Source organism: Artemia sp. Qi Xiang Cuo, chromosome 4, assembly GCF_049724085.1.
Source record: "Artemia sp. Qi Xiang Cuo chromosome 4, ASM4972408v1, whole genome shotgun sequence".
In the NCBI taxonomy this organism is placed as follows: Eukaryota; Metazoa; Arthropoda; class Branchiopoda; order Anostraca; family Artemiidae; genus Artemia; species Artemia sp. Qi Xiang Cuo.
In genome coordinates, this window is record NC_142797.1 from 53,063,963 (window position 1) to 53,083,147 (window position 19,185).

At 38.1% G+C, this 19,185-nt stretch overlaps 1 protein-coding gene across 4 annotated transcripts in view; it reads left to right on the forward strand.

The window, feature by feature from the left end:
• Positions 1–18,725, forward strand: part of LOC148953225 (uncharacterized) — a 99,526-nt gene extending 80,801 nt beyond the window's left edge. For all 4 annotated transcript variants that reach the window (XM_089088403.1, XM_089088407.1, XM_089088404.1 and 1 more), the window contains one exon: positions 15,743–18,725. In XM_089088403.1, the coding sequence (XP_088944529.1) occupies positions 15,743–17,560 (1,818 nt within the window). In that variant the 3' untranslated portion in view covers positions 17,561–18,725. The remainder of the gene's footprint in view (positions 1–15,742) is intronic.
• The last annotated feature ends 460 nt before the right edge of the window (positions 18,726–19,185 follow it).

The window sequence follows — 19,185 nt, forward strand, 5'->3', positions numbered from 1 at the left end:
AATGAGCCCCTTTTCAAGTTTCTACGACAAAGCTCTCAATAAAAACCTCATATGCCCCCAGGGCTGTGGCGGGAATGTCATCCTCAAATATGTAATTTCCAGACCTTTCAACTACTTTGAAGAAAATGGCTATCCCAAAATTTCTATTGGATGTGTTTGGATAAATGGTGGGCGTGTAAGGGGTGTTAGTTGCCTTCCAATCACTTTCGACTATCAAAAAGGGCACTAGCCATTTCAATTTCCAATCGAATGAGCCCTATTTAAAGTTTATATGACAACGCCTTCTATAATAAAAAAACCTTATATGCCCCCAAGGCATAACTTACAACCCTTGCCTTGAGGACTGTGGGTGGGTTGTCCTCCCCAAATACCTAATTTCCAGAACTTTCAACTACGTTGAACAAAATGAATATCTCAAAATTTTGATTCGATATGTTTGGGGAAAAGGTGGGCGTGAGAGGGGTGTTAGTTGCCCTCCAATCACTTTCGACTATTAAAAAGGGCACAAGCCCTTTCAATTTCCAATCGAATGAGCCCTTTTTAAGTTTCTACGACAAAGCTTTCTATAAAAACCTTATATGCCCCCACGTTATAACTTACAACCCTTGTTCTGAGAGCTTTCGGGGAGTGTCCTCCTCAAAAATATAATTTCTATCTGGAAATCAACTACACTCAACAAAATGGCTATCTCAAAATTTTGATTGTATGTGTTTGGGGAAAGGGTGGGCGTGGAAGGGGTGTTAGATGCCTTCCAATCACTTTCGACTATGAAAAAGGGCACTAGCCATTCCAATTTTCAATCGAATGAGCCCTTTTCCAAGTTTCTACGACAACTCCTTCGATACGAAGCGTTCTTTTCGTGTTCTTTTCATCGTTCTTTCCTTAGGCAGCGTGGTTGCGCTGCCTATGATGATGCTAAGGGGAATTGTCCGGGGGGAAATTTTTACGGGGTTGGAATTGTATAGAGCATCTTTCTGTAAGGGGTGTGGATTTCTACTACTACTACTAACGACTCTCAGCAGCACCAAGCCACCTGAGGCCAACACAGCTACGCATGCTCCACCTCCATCCTAATCTATTCAAAGCCTCCCTCTCTACACCCTCCCAGGAAGTTTTTATTTCCCTTAAATCTTTCTTTTTTGATATCCTCCCACCTTAACGGCGGACGACCTGCTTTCCGTTTAGCCCTTGACGGTTGGCCGAAACGGACAATCTTCGGCAATCTTTCATCCTTCATCCGTAGAACGTAGTCCAGCCATCTCAACATTTCTCTCAGTATAACCCCAGAAAGCGGGATTGAACCACATTTTTTGTACTGCCTACTGTTTGAAATACGGTCAGTCAGCCGGGTACCCAGAACAATCCGTAGGCTTTTTCTCTGGAAAACATCTAGCAAATCTTCATCCCTTCGGAGCGCCCATGCTTCAAAACCCTGTTTGACCACCGTCATCACTTCCAATATTCTAATTATGGTTGGCAGAGCTATCTTCCTATTCTTTCAAATTTTTTTAACTGTGAATAAACACACTGAGCCTTGGCTATTCTATTTTTAACATCTTCACTTCTACCGGCTTTACTAATAATACTACCAAGGTAAGTGAGGCTGTCCACCAGATCAATCTTTTCGTTACCCAACGCCACCTTTTCATCTTCACTTATTCCTAGCCTTAGCGACTTAGTCTTCTTAACATTAATTTTTAAACCTATTCTAGTACCCTGAAGTTGAAAAACTTCTAAAAGTACATTTATTTTGCTCCTCCTTTCATTTACGATGCTTAAGTCATCAGCATAATCTAAGTCCAGGAATGCGTTTCCTCCCCATTTGCTTCCGTGTTCTCCCATCGCCTCCTTAAGACAAAGTCCATCAAAATAATCCATATAAAGGGGGATAGAACACATCCCTATTTAACTCCTGATTTAATACAAAACAAGCTGCTAGCCTTATTTCCTACCTTAACCGCAGCAGTGTTATTCTCATACATAGCACTAATCAGTTTAATGTATTTGCCTGGTATACCATACAAGGATAAGACCTTTGCTATAGCTCTTCTATCAACAGAACCGAACGCTTGCTCATAACCTATAAAACTGAGGACCTAAGGTGTTTGACAACTCAGGCACTTCTCAATTATTAACCTAAGAGTGAAAATTTGGTCGATACATCCTCTACCTATTCTAAAACAACACTGTTCTTCTCTTGAAACTTTGTCTACAGCATCTCTCAATCTAAAAATTATCGTATTACTAAGTAATTTGCTACCTATAGAGACCAGACTAATGCTTGGATAATTACCACACCTAATCTTATCACCTTTCTTATACAGTGGTTTAATTAAGGTTTTCCTAAAATCGCTAGGTACTTCCCCTTTTTCAAAAATCATATTCATGTTCTTCAGTGACTTATTTCTAACCCCAGAGCAGCTATATTTAAGAAATTCATTTACCACACTATCAGAACCTGAGGCCTTATTATTATTAATCCTTTTAGTGCTGTTTCTAATTCTTCCTCACAAAGCAAATCTTCCTTCACATCCAATGTATTAAAAACTTTTATTTTCCTCTGTATCTTTTCCTGCAACTGTATCTCGGTTTAGCAGATTCTCGAAATGTTCTACCCATCTCTGTTTAACTCTTTACTTATCATTAATTGTGGCCCCGTTCCTATCTTTAACTGGGACAAGTCTGGATTGACTTCTCTCTCTCAATTTATTAACATGCCAGTACAATATTTTACTGTTATGCCGTCTAGTTGCATCATACAGATCCTCGGCAAATTTATCCATGACCTCCACTTCACACCTCCTTAGTTCATGTTTTAATGATTCCTCTTTTTCCTTTAAATTCCTTTTGTTTTCATATCATCTATCATTCAGATAATTCTTGTACAAGCCCCTTCACCTCTCTATTAAATATAAAAGTTTTTCACTAATATTCCTAGCTGCAGGCCTAACTTTCTTCCCTAAGACACCGTCAGCAACTTCACAAATTGTTTTTCTAAAATGATTCCAACCATCTTCCACTTTTGTCAAATTTTGAACTCCCAAGTTTAGTATTCAACTGTTCCTGGAAAGTTTCTCTCAAATTCTCATCCTGGAGTCTACTAACATCATAGCTTTCCGGGAGGTAGTTACCCTTCCGAATTTTCAGCTTTAAATTAACCCTACATACAACTAGATGGTGATCTTTACTGTTAACATTAGTAACATCACTCCTACATACCCTAATATCTTGAATTGATCCTGCCAGTCTTCGGTTTACTATAACGTAATCAATAGGGTTTGCTGTCTTACCATCACGTGAACACCATGTTAACTTATGGACCATTTTATGACCAGATACCGTATTGACTATAACTAAATTGTTATACCTACAAAATTGCAAAAGTGTGTTGCCAATACTGTTTTCTTTTCCTACACCAAATTTACCTAGGCTTAGATACCATCTATCCCTATTTCTACCGACATGGGCGTCAAAATATCCTAGTAAAAACACCATATTTCTACCTGGGACCCTGTCTATTTGCTCCTATAGCTGTAAGTAAGATTCATCTGAGTCACTATTATCTCCGTCAGTCGGTTATACAGGGGCATATAAACGTCAGTCAAAATGCCGATATGATAGTCATTTATGATTAGGGCAACGTCAGTCAAAATGTCGACATGATAGTCATTTTTTAACATCGTAACAATACAAGTTCCAATCTTCATGTTCTTTAAATAATTGAAGTTATTTTTGACTCGGGAAAAGCAATGATCTTGGATACCAGTGCAGGACGGGGATCAATTTATCTTCTCGAGTCTACACCGAAGCGCTTAAGCCGGCTTAGAACGGACAGCAAGGAGTCCCTGGGACCTCCAGTGTGAATGGAGGCTTCGTGCAATCCTGGGCCCTTCTTGGTCACAACATGGTTTTCAGCACTTGGTGATGCTCTTCTATTAACAAGAGTCGATATTCTGCACAGACAGTCTCAAGCCTATTACCTCCGACTCATTATATATTCATGCCTACAAATATTATGCTACTACGGCGAAGCAACCCATATTAGATAAATTAGCTAGGAAGATATTTTTCAGCCCGAAAACGCCGGTCAAAACAGGCCAAATCCAGAAGAATTATCCATTAATCAGAATACCGTTCGAATGCTGTGTCGTTTACTAGGCTGTAATTTCCTTGACGGGCGCCACTCCTCAATTGGGAATAGAGTTGACCGCAAGGTTCCCAAAAGGGTCGAGGCAGCCCATTGCAGAGGCCGTTATTCATAGATCTGGATCTTAAGCCCTGCCATATTTGTCGTCCTGTAGAGGATCCTCCCACAGTGGTGTTCTACGTCACCATGCAATTTAACCCATTACTGAGAGAAAGTTGTTAACTCACGGCACGTATGAACACGCCGTTGGGCCCTGTTGAGTGTACATTTGAGGGTCCTTCCTCCTCCACCTGTATTTATTGCCCCGGGCGAGGGTGCCCCAGTTTCTATTTTGGACCCCCAGGGACAGGCCCCCCCTCGGTCCGTGTCTTCTATGGAGGTACCCTACATATCTGGAGGGCGTTCCCCTGTCACCATCTGGGGACACGTCGAGTAGCCTGGGGGAGGCCCAGTGGCCTCTTTTAACAAAAAAAAAAATTCTAGTGTTTTGTCGGTCAACCGAGAACCAGTACCGTGAAATTAGTCCATTAAATCTACGTAAAAAATTGACGATCTGGGACAAAATTGCAATATAAATGATTTTTACACCATTTTGTAGACAAAAAATATTCTGTACAATATAGCATAAGTCCCCAAGAATCCCCTTGGCGGAATAGGGTGAAAAACGGGGGAAAGGGGAAAATCCAGGGGAAAACTCGAAAATTTACGACCGGTAGTTTTTGATGCTGAGAATGGTATTCCCGATGCTCTTGGGTCCAAAAAGATCGAATATGCGTTTTTATATTGCTGTGTAATAAGTCGTTCCCCTGTTTCTCCTCTTAAAGGTGGGAAAGAGGGGTTAAATAAAAATCCTGTACAGCAGTCTGCAAGACTTGTTTTCCGGTGTTTCCCAGTGCGAGAAGAATGTATATGTCGCTTTGGTTGCTCTGTCATTAGCCTTTCCCCCTGTTTTCCAGTTGCTAGGGAAAAGAGTGGGAAATCAAGATATCCTCTAAAGGGAAAAGATAGTCAGACAACAGAATTTGGAAAGGAGACAAAGGTCTATCAACTCGGTTTTAAAACCCTCTAACACTGTTTTGTCGAGAGTTTACTATCCCATTCCTTGGTGCTTCTCTTTTCCTGTTTGCTGGAGATTCACTACCTACTGGTAGGTTCAATCGGTCAAGCAATACTGCAGGCTTGCTGTCCCCAATCTTTCCTCGCTCCTTTTCAGGTATACCTCGGCGTCCAGCTACACCAGCAATCTGGTTCACGTTTTCTCATCGAGCAGTTGAATAGGCTAGGTCTACTTCTTACTCTGAAGTGATTCGATTCGAGCGTTCTACTGCAGTAACTCATGGTACAGAATATCCAGGGATGACTTCTATAACTTACATCCAGTTCATTGGCGACCATGGCGACCACAAACTTTGCACTATCGACGGAAAAGGTACTGTCCATGGGATGGGCATGCTATCTTTTGCCACACCAAGACTACCCAAATTTCCAATCATAATCCCAAGAGCAGTTGTAAACCTTGAAGTATTATAGCAGGTTGGACAAGTGCCTTTCTTCTTCTACAACAGAAGCCAACAGGAGAACGGTCTTATGTACAAACCCATCCTGACCATCACCTTCGACGACAAGATCGATGGCATTGACCTACTATAGCATTCAAGCTGGATACATGACACGGAACGGGTCGGACGGAGTAGAGCTATGCAAGCAATTCACCATGGGTCTAACAAAGGCGCATCGTCGATTGTTCTTCGGCCTATGATCGACTGTAATCCCTCCTATCTTTCTTGTGTATACACGACCTTACGTTTTATCTCTGATAAAGCACGCCAGCACGGAATGGTACCAGTTGTTACTTTCGACCATCCTTTGTACATGAAAGCTGTGAACATCATCAATGCTGAGCCAGCTGATAGTCATCTCAAGGCAGCAGTTCCAATGATCGGTGGTCTCCATTGCCGTAAGACCTTTCTTGGAGCGATCGGGCACTTGATGACGGAAATAGGAATAAAAGAAGTGCTCGAATGCCTACATTCCGGTAACACCATAAAGCACATCCTTAGTGGTAAAGCTGTTTCAAGAGCCTTGAGAGCGCACGAGCTTATTGATTCAGCATTGCAGATTACTCTCATTTGCAAATCGTACGGTTTCGACTGCACAGATGACATACGTGCGAGTCATTAAGACTTTGCAGAAGCTTCGGCAACATATATTGCTCTACTGAATGAGGAAGTAACCCTTGAAGACGCATCCAACGCAGACGTAGTGCGTCGAATCCAAACGCGAATGATTGAGTTTTAGGACACGCTGCAGAACAACAGGACTGCAAAAATATGGCTTCAGCATTAAGACATTTTCGGATTGCTTAAGAAGGCCATCAGGGCAGAACGGACCGGAAACTGGGTGCAGTATCTTAAAGCAACCCCTTACTTTGCTCCCTTACTTTGCAGCTGCAGACCACAATCTGTATACGAAATCGGTGAGAATATTTCTTCAGCAAATGGAAGAGCTGAAAGAAAGTAACCAGAAGCTGTATAAAGACGTCGCGGATGTGATGTTTGTCATTTGAAGGAGCGATAGATTTTGGGCTGGGCTCTCTTCCGGCTTAGTAATTGAGCAAGTACTGATGGGGTAGTTGAAAACAAGCGTGGGGCTCACGAGAGGAAATCGAATGAGTGAGACGCAAATGTTGGTCTGGACAATGTGAATGCCAGTGCGAGCTGAAATTAATAAGCTTATGTAGTCACTCACTGGCGTTGAGTACGGGTCATCTGAGCAGCATGTGTCTGCAAGACCAGCTCGGATAGAAAGAGATAGAAAGGACGTAAAGGCTTTAGTAGCTTTTTTGCGCAGTCCTGTCCGTACAAAAATTTCACTGAATTGCACAGTGTATCGAATGGTAGAACAGCAGCAAGGGATGTCAACGCGGATGCAGCAAAGGCGATAGAAAAAGAAATCCTGAAGACAATGGACGGCGCCTATGCCGATCGCTACATCTTCAAGCGCAAAAGTAAAGTGATTATGATGGCCTATCAAGGCAACATTTCCGAAGCTGACGGTGAAGACATGCAAATTGACGCAAGTCTTCTTCTCCGACGTCTTGCAGCAGCGGCAACTACAGCAGGAGGGGATATGGAAGAAACTTTCAGTTTCAAACTCTCCAGATATCCTACTGGCCTTTTCAAATCGTCAAGCCTGCTGCAACAGCCAGATAAAGCGGAGGTAGCGAAAGCTATTTGAAAATTAGCAAAGGCAGAACCTGTGAACGTTCTATCAAAAGAGCCGGAAAAATAAGTGATCGGTGGTGGATGGTCGCTCCAGTATATTCCATGGAGAACAGGAAACATTCGAACAGACTTACAACAGTTAAGTTTCATTCATGACACAGAAGTATCCAAAAGCTTCCGTCGTCTCCAGTCGTTGGATCCAAATGCTTCCATCGCTTCTGTCGAACTAAATGTATCCAATGTTCGATCGTCGATTTCACACTGAATATGGAGCTGCAAGGGCAGAAATCCATTTCTTGCGGAATCCCAAAAATAAGCAGAAAATCATTCGAGCTTTTGGTAAGAAGCTTGTCCAAGCCGACCTCACTGTCCTTCATGCAGAGAGAGATGCGGATGTTCTTATTGCAATGACAGGTGTTGAGGCGGCCAAGGAAAGGGTAACCGTAGTAGTCGGGAACAACACTGATTTATTGATCCTTCTCCTCCATCACCAGCCTCCGGAAGCCAGGGGTCTCCACTTCGTAACCAGTACGAAGTCAAGAGCGCTGTAAACTAAACATTGATACATCAATTTTATCGAAAGATCGCTGGGACAGGTTTGTCACTATATTCTTGTTGGCCACGCTTTTATTGGTTGCGAAACGACATCCCGTATGTTTGGGATAGGAAAGCAGGCTGTCCTGCCATTCCCGAAAAGCCATGAAAAATTTAGGAAAAACTTTGAAGTATTCCTTAATCCGCGCTCTACGAAGGAAGAAGTCCAGCAAGCCGGTGAAGATATTTTGCTGTGTTTCTACAAGGCTAAGAAAGAGGAGTGTCTCAGCAAACCTAGGTACGGTATTTTTATTAAAAAACTGAAAAGCTCAAAGACATCATCTTTTGTGAGTCCAGAGAGACTTTCACCAACTCCATCGGCTGCGAAATTTCATTCTTTTAGAGTCTTCTATCAGGTAAAAGAATGGCGTAATACTGCGTCAGAACTTGACCCGAAAGACTGGGGTTGGCGATTACGTGACGGACGCCTCACTCCCATCATTACAGACATCGGACCTACTCCGCCTCACCTGCTAATTGTGATTCGTCGCAGCTGTGCGCGTTCCAACTGTAACAGTTCACGCTGTAGTTGCAAAAAAACAGATTGCCTTGCACACTTGCTTGCAAAGACTGCCAAGGGATTGCGTGTTCCAATAAACATGTTTTTGTTGATAACGATGAAGAAGACGATGTTTAGTACAACTCCTTGATCTTATCCTTTTTAGTTCAATCAAAATTGTAATTATCTTCTGCTGTGATTGCCGAAGTTACCTGATTTGTTTCATTTTTTACATTTAGTGTTGTCTCATGTTTCTATTATATAGTCCACGTAAATCTGCCCACGCATTCCGAAGGCCCGATGCATTGTCTCCCCTACGACTATAATACTATGTTTTTTTGAAATCATCGAGTCAAAAAACCTTGGGGGCACCATTTTGTTAGCCATATCGCAAAACTCTCGAGAATACTGTTTTCCCCCTCCCCCTTCCACGCTAAAGAGGGAAATTGAACCGAGTCCAGTGATAAAACAACATAACTTTCTTTTTTCGAGTTCTCCGTGCAGAAAAAGAGCAGACGTTAAATTCGAGCGCACAATAAATCTGACCCTGAATTTTTCCAATTTTACCATTTCCCCCTATTTTTTTCACCCTATTCCCCCGAGGGGATTTTTGGGGAATTTTAGTATATTGTACAGAACTTTTTTTCTCTACAAGACGGTGTAAAAAAAATTTATATTGCAATTTTGTCCCAGAGAATTGTAGATTTACTGGACTATAGGGAAGTAAATCTACTTTTGTTCCTATGGGAGATGCTTTTCACGAGGAGATTAAGCAAAATCATAACCAATATGTTTATATTATTATTAGAATTTAATGATAAAAATAAGTGCTATAATATTGAATTAATTAGTTTCTGAGTGATCAGAAGGATCAAGCATAACAAAGATCGTCAATAATGCCATAATTTCCCTCAACCAGGTGTAATCTGATCAGGCTCAAATCAAACGACACTTCAAAGACAATGAAGATCAGGGTTCTAAGAACGACTACCAAAAATCAAAATGCATAAGAATGCATAAACTTTTTACTTCTGGGATTTTAGTTCTAAATAACCTCGTTCAAAACCAATGAACTTGACTGGAAACGAGTATTTTGTCCAATAAAGCCATTTTAATATTTTCTTAAAACTTGTTTCCTTTTTAAAAAAAAAATAATGGAGTTTATTACATTAACTAAACTTAATTTGCTCCTTTGAAAATCATAATTTTTTGTGAGGCTAACATTTAAATTACTTTTCTTTTTAGTTTTATGTTTAATAAACTTATTATTATATTAATTGAATTTAAGTTGCTTGCTTCAAAATCGTTGCTTTTTTTAAATGGAGGTAACGTTTAAACCTTTTACATTTATGTTTTTTTTTTCATTAGTTCGCAATGGATGCTGCGGCAAAAAAAGGAAGAAAAATCTACAAAAAAACAAACAAAAAAAGCCTATTTGTTGCTTCAAAATTAAACAGAAGCTATAAGAGACCGGAAACCTTTAGACTTAAAAAGAAAGTACGTTGCTAAAGACTACTGTAAAAGAAAGAGAGTGATAGAGAAAGAAATAGAGACAAAGAGAGAGAGAGATAATTATTTTCGTATCTTTCGAAAAAAACGCATGCATTGGAGCTGCACTGGTCTTTATAGGATATATGTATAATTGTCTTCTAGAAACTCAGACCTTTTGGCGAGTATGAGGCAGGGCATGTGTTTATTGAGACCCACAACAGATCCATTCCGAGAATTTTCAACCAAGCACTTAAAAAATTTATCTTTGTTTCTATCAGTGGGTCTATTCCCCCCCCCCCCCCCACTAACTTCTTATTATATTGATTGAAGTTAAGTTGCTTGCTTCAGAATCATTGTTTTTTTTCATTGCGTTTAAACTTTTTACATTTATGTTTTTTTTGTGTTGTTTTGTTTTGTTTTTGTTATTTTCATTGGTTCGCAATGGATGTTACGGCGGAAGAAAGGGAAAAAATCTAAAAAAAAGTACGTTGCTAAAGATTACTGCAAAAGAAAGAGAGAGAGAGAGAGGGGGGAGAGAGAGAGTTATTTTCGTACCTTTCGAAAAAAAACTTATATATTTGAGCTGCACTGGTCTTTATAGGATATATATATCATTGTCTTCTAGAAATTCCGACCGATGGCGAGTATTAGGCAGGGGTATGTGTTTTTTGAGACCCACAACAGGTTAAGTTAGAGAATTTTCAACCAAGCACTTGAAAGGAGAAGGGGGAGGGTACCGACAATGATTAAAAAAACTGGTCTTTGTTTCTATCAGTGGTCTACCCCTCGCACACACACACACACACACACACCTACACACACACAAACACTAATGTCAGCATACATACTTGTTTGCAATTAGTATATTAAGTAATTCTTGTTAATATAATATGAAGTCTGTAAGTCTTAATGCTTAAACGAAATACAAGGAAACAAGGTTCGAACCCGCAAGTTAGAAACATGGAGAAGTAGCATGTTGTTTATTGGCTAATCGACCTGTTAATATATTACATGTTTTGACAAGAATGGCTTTAAAAAAATACAAATATACTGTTCTTGCTTCTCATGCCTTTTTTTTAAGCAAATCAAAGCTCCTTCTGCTTTGATCACTGGTCCAAGAACTGTGATGAGACATCATCAAAGTCCTATCTTCAATGTCCTATTTGGCAGAAAAGTTCAAATATGAGCACTTTCGATTGAGATCAGTGAGCTAGTCCTGCGGTGGCAGGCTTGAGCTCAGCTTGGTAATACGGGACCCAGAGATCGAACCCGGCTGTAGCAACATACTGCAGCAGAGCCGACGCTAGGGCCTTTATATTCAAGAAGCGTCGTTAATACGATACAATACAATCAGTGAGCTCCAAATTCCTAGCACTTTGTTAAAAAAAAAAATCTGGACAGATAAATGCGGATCGAAGAAATAAGACCCAAGCAGCAAAAAACAAGCCAAGTCGTTTACGTTCGTCTTAATTATACATAAAAACACACAGAAGAGAGTATAATTCAGCTTAATTTAGATATTTTCTTAATACACTCGGCAATCCAAATAAAGGTACAAAAAGGAGATATTTTCGGTTAAAATCGTAAATAAAATACATTTTACGTTCAATATATTAAGCATTATTAGGTGTGATACTTTCAATCCAAGACCAAACGTCTACGTTTATTGTTTTTTTGCCGTTTTCTGAACGTCGAAGCGGTCATCCTTTCAGAGTTCCAATCTGATCCTTTTCTTTTTTATTTGTTTCCCTTTTTCTTTCCCCTTTTTCTTTTTTGTATTGGATCCCTACTTTAGATTCATTAGACAAGGCGAATAGCAATGTGATGTTTGAAGTACAAAAAAATTTTAAACACCTAATGACACACACACACACAAAATACTTTGTTACTTATTCAACCGGATCATAACTTCAACTGGACTTGCGTGACAGATTTACCTCGCAACATACCTTTCTAACATACGTTTAATGAATGGTTTGACTGGCTGGCAAATGCGTCGTAGAAATAAACCAAAGGAATGGAAGCACGCTTTACAACTATGAAGAATAGGACAGTAATCTTTCATTTTGCCATCACCCTGGTAACCAAGTGGTACTCATTCAAAATATTTGGGTGTCTCAACACAATTAGTAAATGAGTTCAAACAGTATGTATTTCCTTAATCTCACAAAATTCCGCAACATAGAAACAGATAGTTTACGTGTAAAAATTTTGTGGCTAACAAGCCTGTCATCCTGTTTACTTGCTACAAACTTGATAGAAATGAGATAATTAGATGCAATTTAACTTTGTGTTCTCTAAATGGGCTTGTCAAAGTTTTGCATAAAAGGCTTTAAAACCAATCAGGTTTGAAAAGGGATTTAGAGGCGAATTTACGCCTCTTTGATCCTACCTATTTATACCCATCTCTCTAGCCTAGACAATTGTCATGGCACATGCAAGGGATTTTTACTGACAATCAGTAACGACATATATATATATATAGCTTTTTGCATCTGTGAAATCTTAGCTTATAGAATAGAGCGTGGCTACTACGTCTGTACACCGTACACAGGGAAAAACAAGTTGATGAAAAGCCAAAAAATAAAAACTGATGATGATTTTTTTTAATCAATAAACGTTGCATGAGAAACTATTGACATAAAACTATAAGCTGCAAGCAAGAGGAGATATTCAACTTTAAATTTATTATTTACTGAATTAATTTACTATACATTGTTTATGACAAAATGCATACTATGCAATGTATGCAATGCGTATGATGCTCTAAAATATGTAAGGGGGAGGGATGTACAAGTTAGACCCTAAAAGTTCATAACAGCATCATAAGTTAATGGTGTATATCTGGTTCTGATTCAGGCTAGTAGTAGGAGTCCAAACCAGATTTTTATATATTCTAAAGAACACGTTGAACTACTGATCTCGTACTTGCATCTATTATACTGGGTAACAAAAAAATATTTTTTGAAAATCGTCCAGGGTTTTCCAGCTGAATTAGACGAATTTTGATACTCTGAGTCTGAAAATGACCTTGGTTTGGTTCAATCAGGTCAAGATTTTTTGTTACAGAAATTAAAAAATCTATTTTGCGTAAAAAAACAAGTTTTTGCTGATCACCAGCTGAGGAACCTCTGACGATTTTTTCCGTTACCCTTAAGAAGTAACAGTCAACATATTCAAATTCCGTTTTTATTTACCCCATCAAATTTGATAAGCATAATTCATCATATTTGCAAATGAATGAGCGTTACTTGACACAGAATTTCAGGGTTCACGCCATAAATCCGATTTTTTTTTTCGATTCCCGTGTGTGAGTAGCTGCTGGGTTGTCTCTCTTCAGCAACCATCAGTAGTTTGCGATCATGACTACGTCCCGTCTTCCCTGGTACATATCCTTCACTTGGCACATGTCCTGATGGAACCTTTCTCCCTGCTCGTCAGTCCTTGCCCCAAGGTTTTCAGGAAACTTCTCCATGTGTGAGAACAGGAAACGCATCTTTATACTCAACAAACATCCGAGTTTTTGGAAGGCCTCTATCATGTCGCTGACGAGTATGACGTGTTTTGTCGCCTTTATGTTCCCTAGGTGGTTGTTCACCAACTGCACAACCAAATTCCACGCGGCGCACTCTAGCGTGTTCATGGAGTTTTCGAATTATGTGTTCTTTATGAGCTGCCATATCTGTGGGCCATCGAAAATAACGGCCTTCAGCTTCTCAATGGTCATTCATGGAAAGATTTGGCATAGGTGATTGAAGCACCTCCCATCCTTTTCTAGAGCGCGCATGAACAACTTCATTAATCGATGCTTCATGTGTAGCTGTGGGATCAATATCTTCTCCTTGTCATTAAGAGGTTCGTTTATGATGTTTCTCTCCTCAGGTACTAACTACTCTGGCACCGGCCACTCTTTCTTTACATAGTGCTGGGGTTTGTCGGGTGAAAGAAGAAGTCTTAGGGAAACCTATTGTTAGAAACAGCCTCATTTAATATTTGTTTCGGAATATCCATCAATCAGAGAAATCAATATTAAGGTTGATCATCATTGTAAGGAATAAAAGTGGGCCCATATAGGCTCCCTGGGTCACATTTTGTAAATTGGAGGAGGATCAGTATATACTTTTAGGTGTATGACAACTTGTGTTGTATTAGAGAGGAAAGGGGAGATTATTTTAATGAAACTGAGATTCATCTGAAATTTATTGAACCGTTTCTCTAACAATATTATTGTGTTTAATTAAATCAGAAGTTTTTTATAAGTCCTCTGTAATACTAAGCCTGGTTTTTGGCTGCTCATGTGTGTTTGGTTGCTCATATACATATTGTGTCTATAAAGTGAACAAGAAAGCGGGTGGAGAATGTACAGCGTAAGTTTGCGAATTGCATAAGGTTAACATTTGGGATTATCTTCATTTTCAACCACTCAGCTCAAAAAGTTTCCGTATAATTTGGAGAAAACAGGCGTAATTGTAATGGGTCGAATGCCGTCAAAATATTGCTTAATACCTATCCTTTTCGCAGTGGTAATAAAACATAGTTTACAACATCTTGGGAACTTACAAGTAGAGGTAATTTTATTCAAAATTAAGGACAAAGGGTCTGAAAGATTTTTAGCAAAGGCTTTAATTAGTTCACTTGGAATGTCTATCAGATAAGTGCTGCACTTAGTTATGTTTTTAATTTTTGCCTGCACGCCTAAGGGCGTAATAATAGGGAAATTGAGAGAGGTCAAATTATAAGAAGTGTCTAAAGAGAGGAAAGAGATGCTTTGTACTACGGAGGAAAAGAATTACGTCAGATCACTGGCTGTATCTAAAGGCTCTTCGTGAGGATCAAGATTAATATTGTTTTGAGTTTGCCCTAAGATATTTTTATTCTATTATATCGCTGCTTTGGCTTAATATAAAACAAATCTTTGACTTTTTTTTGGACTTGCATATGAGGAAGAAGATCTATGTATTTCTTCTATATATTTTTTTTTACATATTTACGCAGCGAGTTAGTTTTGGACGTTCGACCATACTTAAAAATAGATCCATTTTAATTCTATTTTTCTTGTGAATATTAATGTTTGTCTAGTCGTTGGAAAAAGCTTTTAATTTTTTCTCAGAGAAGGAGTCTTCATGTTTTATTTTAATTAGTTTTTGAAAGTTAGAGATTTTTATCATCAAATAAATTATTCCCAAGGAGAGCCAGACACTTTTCATTTGCAGTCCAGAATCGAAAATCGAAACAGCGTCATTTGAAATGGGTCGATAACGGTCGAATTGGTCGACTTAAACTGGAAAGAGGAGGCTTAAAAAAAAAAAGGTAGCCAGGGAGGCAACAAACTGGGAGGATGCCTTTGCTTTACTCGGGTGGTTGGACCGTCGGCCCTCAAGCCTTGTTATCATATCGTTACTTTTTTACTTTTATTTTTCTTCGGATTTACATAGATCACTGGCTACCTCGAAGGACTCGTATTGGAGATGGGAATCAATGTTATTTTGTGATTCCCACAAATATTTCTATTCTTGGTTTACTTCGCCTGTTACGGTCAGTTATTCAGGCTTTCGGTCCTTGCATGCTTGTTATTGTGAGGTCAGGTATCCAGTGTTTTAGACTTGAAGTTTTTCAGTTATTAATAACATCTAAAGGAGCGGCAGGCGGCTTGGTGCTGCGGTGAGTTGTTAGTAGTAGTAGTAGTAGTAGTAGTCGTAGTAATAACATCTAGATATTAACAAGATTCTTGACTGTCATTTTTTTTGCTTTTATTATCTTATTGTAATCGGTTTTTGTCCTTTTTAGGAATGCCTTGGTCGTTATAGACTTAGAGAACCATATAGTGGATGGCGTTCTTTTGAAGATTTAGACTCGCTAAATCATTACAGATTGAGCAGTGTGCCGCATTTCATTTTTTCAAGTGAAGGAGAGTTGACTATATTTCGGCTAAAAAGTGAATCTAGTGCGGATCAAAATTATTTTGTCAAGTTTAAATTTTGTACCATTGCTTATGATTGCAATTGTGTTAATGCATTCTTTGAGAGTCAGCTAAAACTGTATTTGTCGACCACAGAAAAAAAAAGAGGAGATTCAACAATTATGTTTTGCATTCCTTTGCCATGTATACAAAAATTAAAATTTGTTTCTTTCTTAAGCTTTCAAAATTTAATATTTAATAATTGTATTTTGAAAGTTGTTCCCGGACTTCTTTTTTGCCCCACGCTAAGCAATATTAAACTTTTTTCGTATGGGGCGATGAACGAGCCGCTTGATACTATTAATAGAAATTTAGACCATCACCAAACTATGGTCTATCATATTGGTCGCTCAGTCGGTTACTTTTTTGAGGTTCTGCGGTTACGCTCACATCCTGTTGTTAAGCAGAAAATGATAGAGTTTATGAAACTTGAAACCTTTGAAAACTGTGAACAGTATCTTTATTTGGATCTCAGTATATTGAATGAAGAATTAGCTCAAACGATAATTATTGGTTCTAAAGATGATAGTAGTTCTGACTTATTGACTAGAAAGGGAAAACCGCAATCTTTTAGTTTTAAAAATTCCAGAACAAAACCTAAAAACAGGGAGATATCAAGCAATACTATTGAAAAATTTACCATAAATGATAGCGATGTTCGCAAGATTTTTAAGGGTGAATCGAATGGAACTGCTAAAATGACAACATTTGACACAGATATCGTACAAGTTGAAACAGGACTTCTTCCAAATGTTTCGTCTAGTACCTTTTCAACTTCTGAAAGTGATTTTTTGAGTGGAAGCCAGGCAAAACAAAATATATATGCTCAAAATAAAACACTGAAATTAAGAACTAAAACAGACGCGTCTGCCAGTATACATTCAGAAAAGGGCATTGACATTCTACGTGCTGAACTGCGCGATTCAAATAAAGAAGCAAGTCCAATCGGAATTTCAGTTGTGTCTGAAAAACTGAACACTGTGCCTAATCGACCAAAGATTCCGTGCAAGAGAACAGATCGGAAAAAAGGGGTTCCAAGATTATCAAATAAATTAGATAAACTAAAGTTCGAACCAGAGTCTTTTCAAGATCTGATCTGTCTTTCACCTGACTCATCATCCAGTACACTTAGTAATATTACTGAAAGATTAGACACAAATATCTCTGTTGTTTTAAGTTCTTTTCCACGAATAGAAGGATTGGACTATATGCCTTGTGACACATTTTCGTTGCATAGTAGCTGTAGTTCTAGTGACCCACCGGATTTCAAGTCTGGCAATGAGCCAAATAGTATAAATAACGGAAGCGAGATAAGAATTTTGTCAATCCATGCACTTTCTGATGAAACTAGTCAGAATAAAAGATTTAGAGCTAGTGCAGAGACTTTCGAAAATGTTGAGAAGTGGAAGAAACAAGGAATGTCGAAAACTCACTTGAATGGCCATCCTCGAGCTGAACAAGCTAAGAGTTCAAAGGCAAAGCGAGTAAACCAGGATCTGGTTGATTCTAAACTTGTTCGCCTTGGAACACCTACATTCTCATATCTGAATCATCAAGTTGTGAGAGAAATATTAACTGGCAATGTAAAAGAAAAGATATTTCGTGCAATAGTTAAATTAAAACGACTTGACGAAAGCGCTTTCTGAAAAAGCAACTCTCTGAAAAATCTTGCAAAATTTAGTGATGTAAAACATGGTACCAAGCAGGCTCCGATCATCAATTGAAATGAAATCAATGTTTTTTATTGGTTTCAACTTTTTGTAGTTTAGTTGCAATTTTATTTTGTGCTTTTTTCTGGCTAGTCAAGTTTTTACTATTTTAAATATCAAATTTGTGATTTTTCAAGGATTCGCTTATAGAAATACGGTGACAGCAAAAAAAAGTAAGTCAGTGGCATCAAACTCTCAGTGCATTGCTGAAAGAATTTGGGCTTATTCAACCTTTATAACTTAGCCAGTTTCTTTACACTTTTCTGTATATCCAAATATGAAAAAAAAAGGATGATAACTAATTAATTAAAAAAAGAAAATCTGCTTGAATACCACGGTTGTGAGAAGTTAAATTCCTTGGTTAACGGAAAAGACGATGGAAAATTTATTATAATCCCAAAGCCATTTGTGTATTTCTAGGTTTTTAATTCTATTGGGTGTCTTGGAAGTATCTTATAGACAGCCTTTGGAACAATTTTGATTCAAAACAGATTGAAAAAGGGAATTATCTATCACGATTAGATAAAAAAGAAGTAATTTAGATTTGGGAGACTAAAAAAGGGAATTCAGTATCCCGTTTTTTGGACAAATGAATATTTTTAGAGTTAAGAACTTCTTAGAGTTTCTCTGATGAAACACAGTTTTATAAAGAAACCTTATAACCAGTGCCAGCGAACATTTTGATAATAATGTTGCCAGGTTTTTCTCTCCTAATTTAGCCTCAGTTCTCATCAAAATAAATTTCTATGGCCAACAGGTTGATAAAATTTTGTAATGGACCTCAGACTTCAGTCTAACAAGGCCGATATATTTGTTGTATTTTATTCGGAGATGAAATCTAGGTAATGTGTTTTTTAATTCAGAGCCTCAAATTGTAATTGAGCTGCTCTTTGGCTATAATTTGGTTTTTATAATGATATTCCGTTGTTCAGAGACTCAAGCTTGAAATTATGATGGTATATTTGATCAATAAGCAAAATAGCTCTTAGCCTAGTTAATTCTTAAGTGGGAAGTTTTTTCTTTTAGTTTTTGTTTTGTCAATATATGATACTTCTATTATGTGTGTTCATTATTTATCAAAGTTTACTTTTAATAAAGAGGTTCAAAAAATCTTGTTTTTCTTACGTTAGTTTTTTTTTGCTAGTCTTAAGTGACGGTATCAACGGAGAAATAACAGGGAATTTATCGTTTTATTTTGGAAATCTGAATTTTAAATTTCATTTTGTAACATCCTTAAATATATTGTTTTTTTTTTAAACATAGGTTTTTTCTTAATATTGACCTTTTCTATCCAATATTCCTATTGTAAGGCTCCTTCATAATAAAGAAGACATCTCAAACATATGCCCAAGGGAAAGAGTTGAAAAAAAAACAAAAAAAAAAACGCAAATTTCCCGTATGATAATTAGCAGAGAATAGATGAAAATAAATCTTCCTTGGTAGTTCGCAAAAAAAAACAACTCATTTCAATTCTCCAAGTAAATACATGCATCCCAAATAGCTATTTGCAAAATCAATTTTGTTTCTATATTTTTTGCTTAAAATTTTTATGTATCTATGCA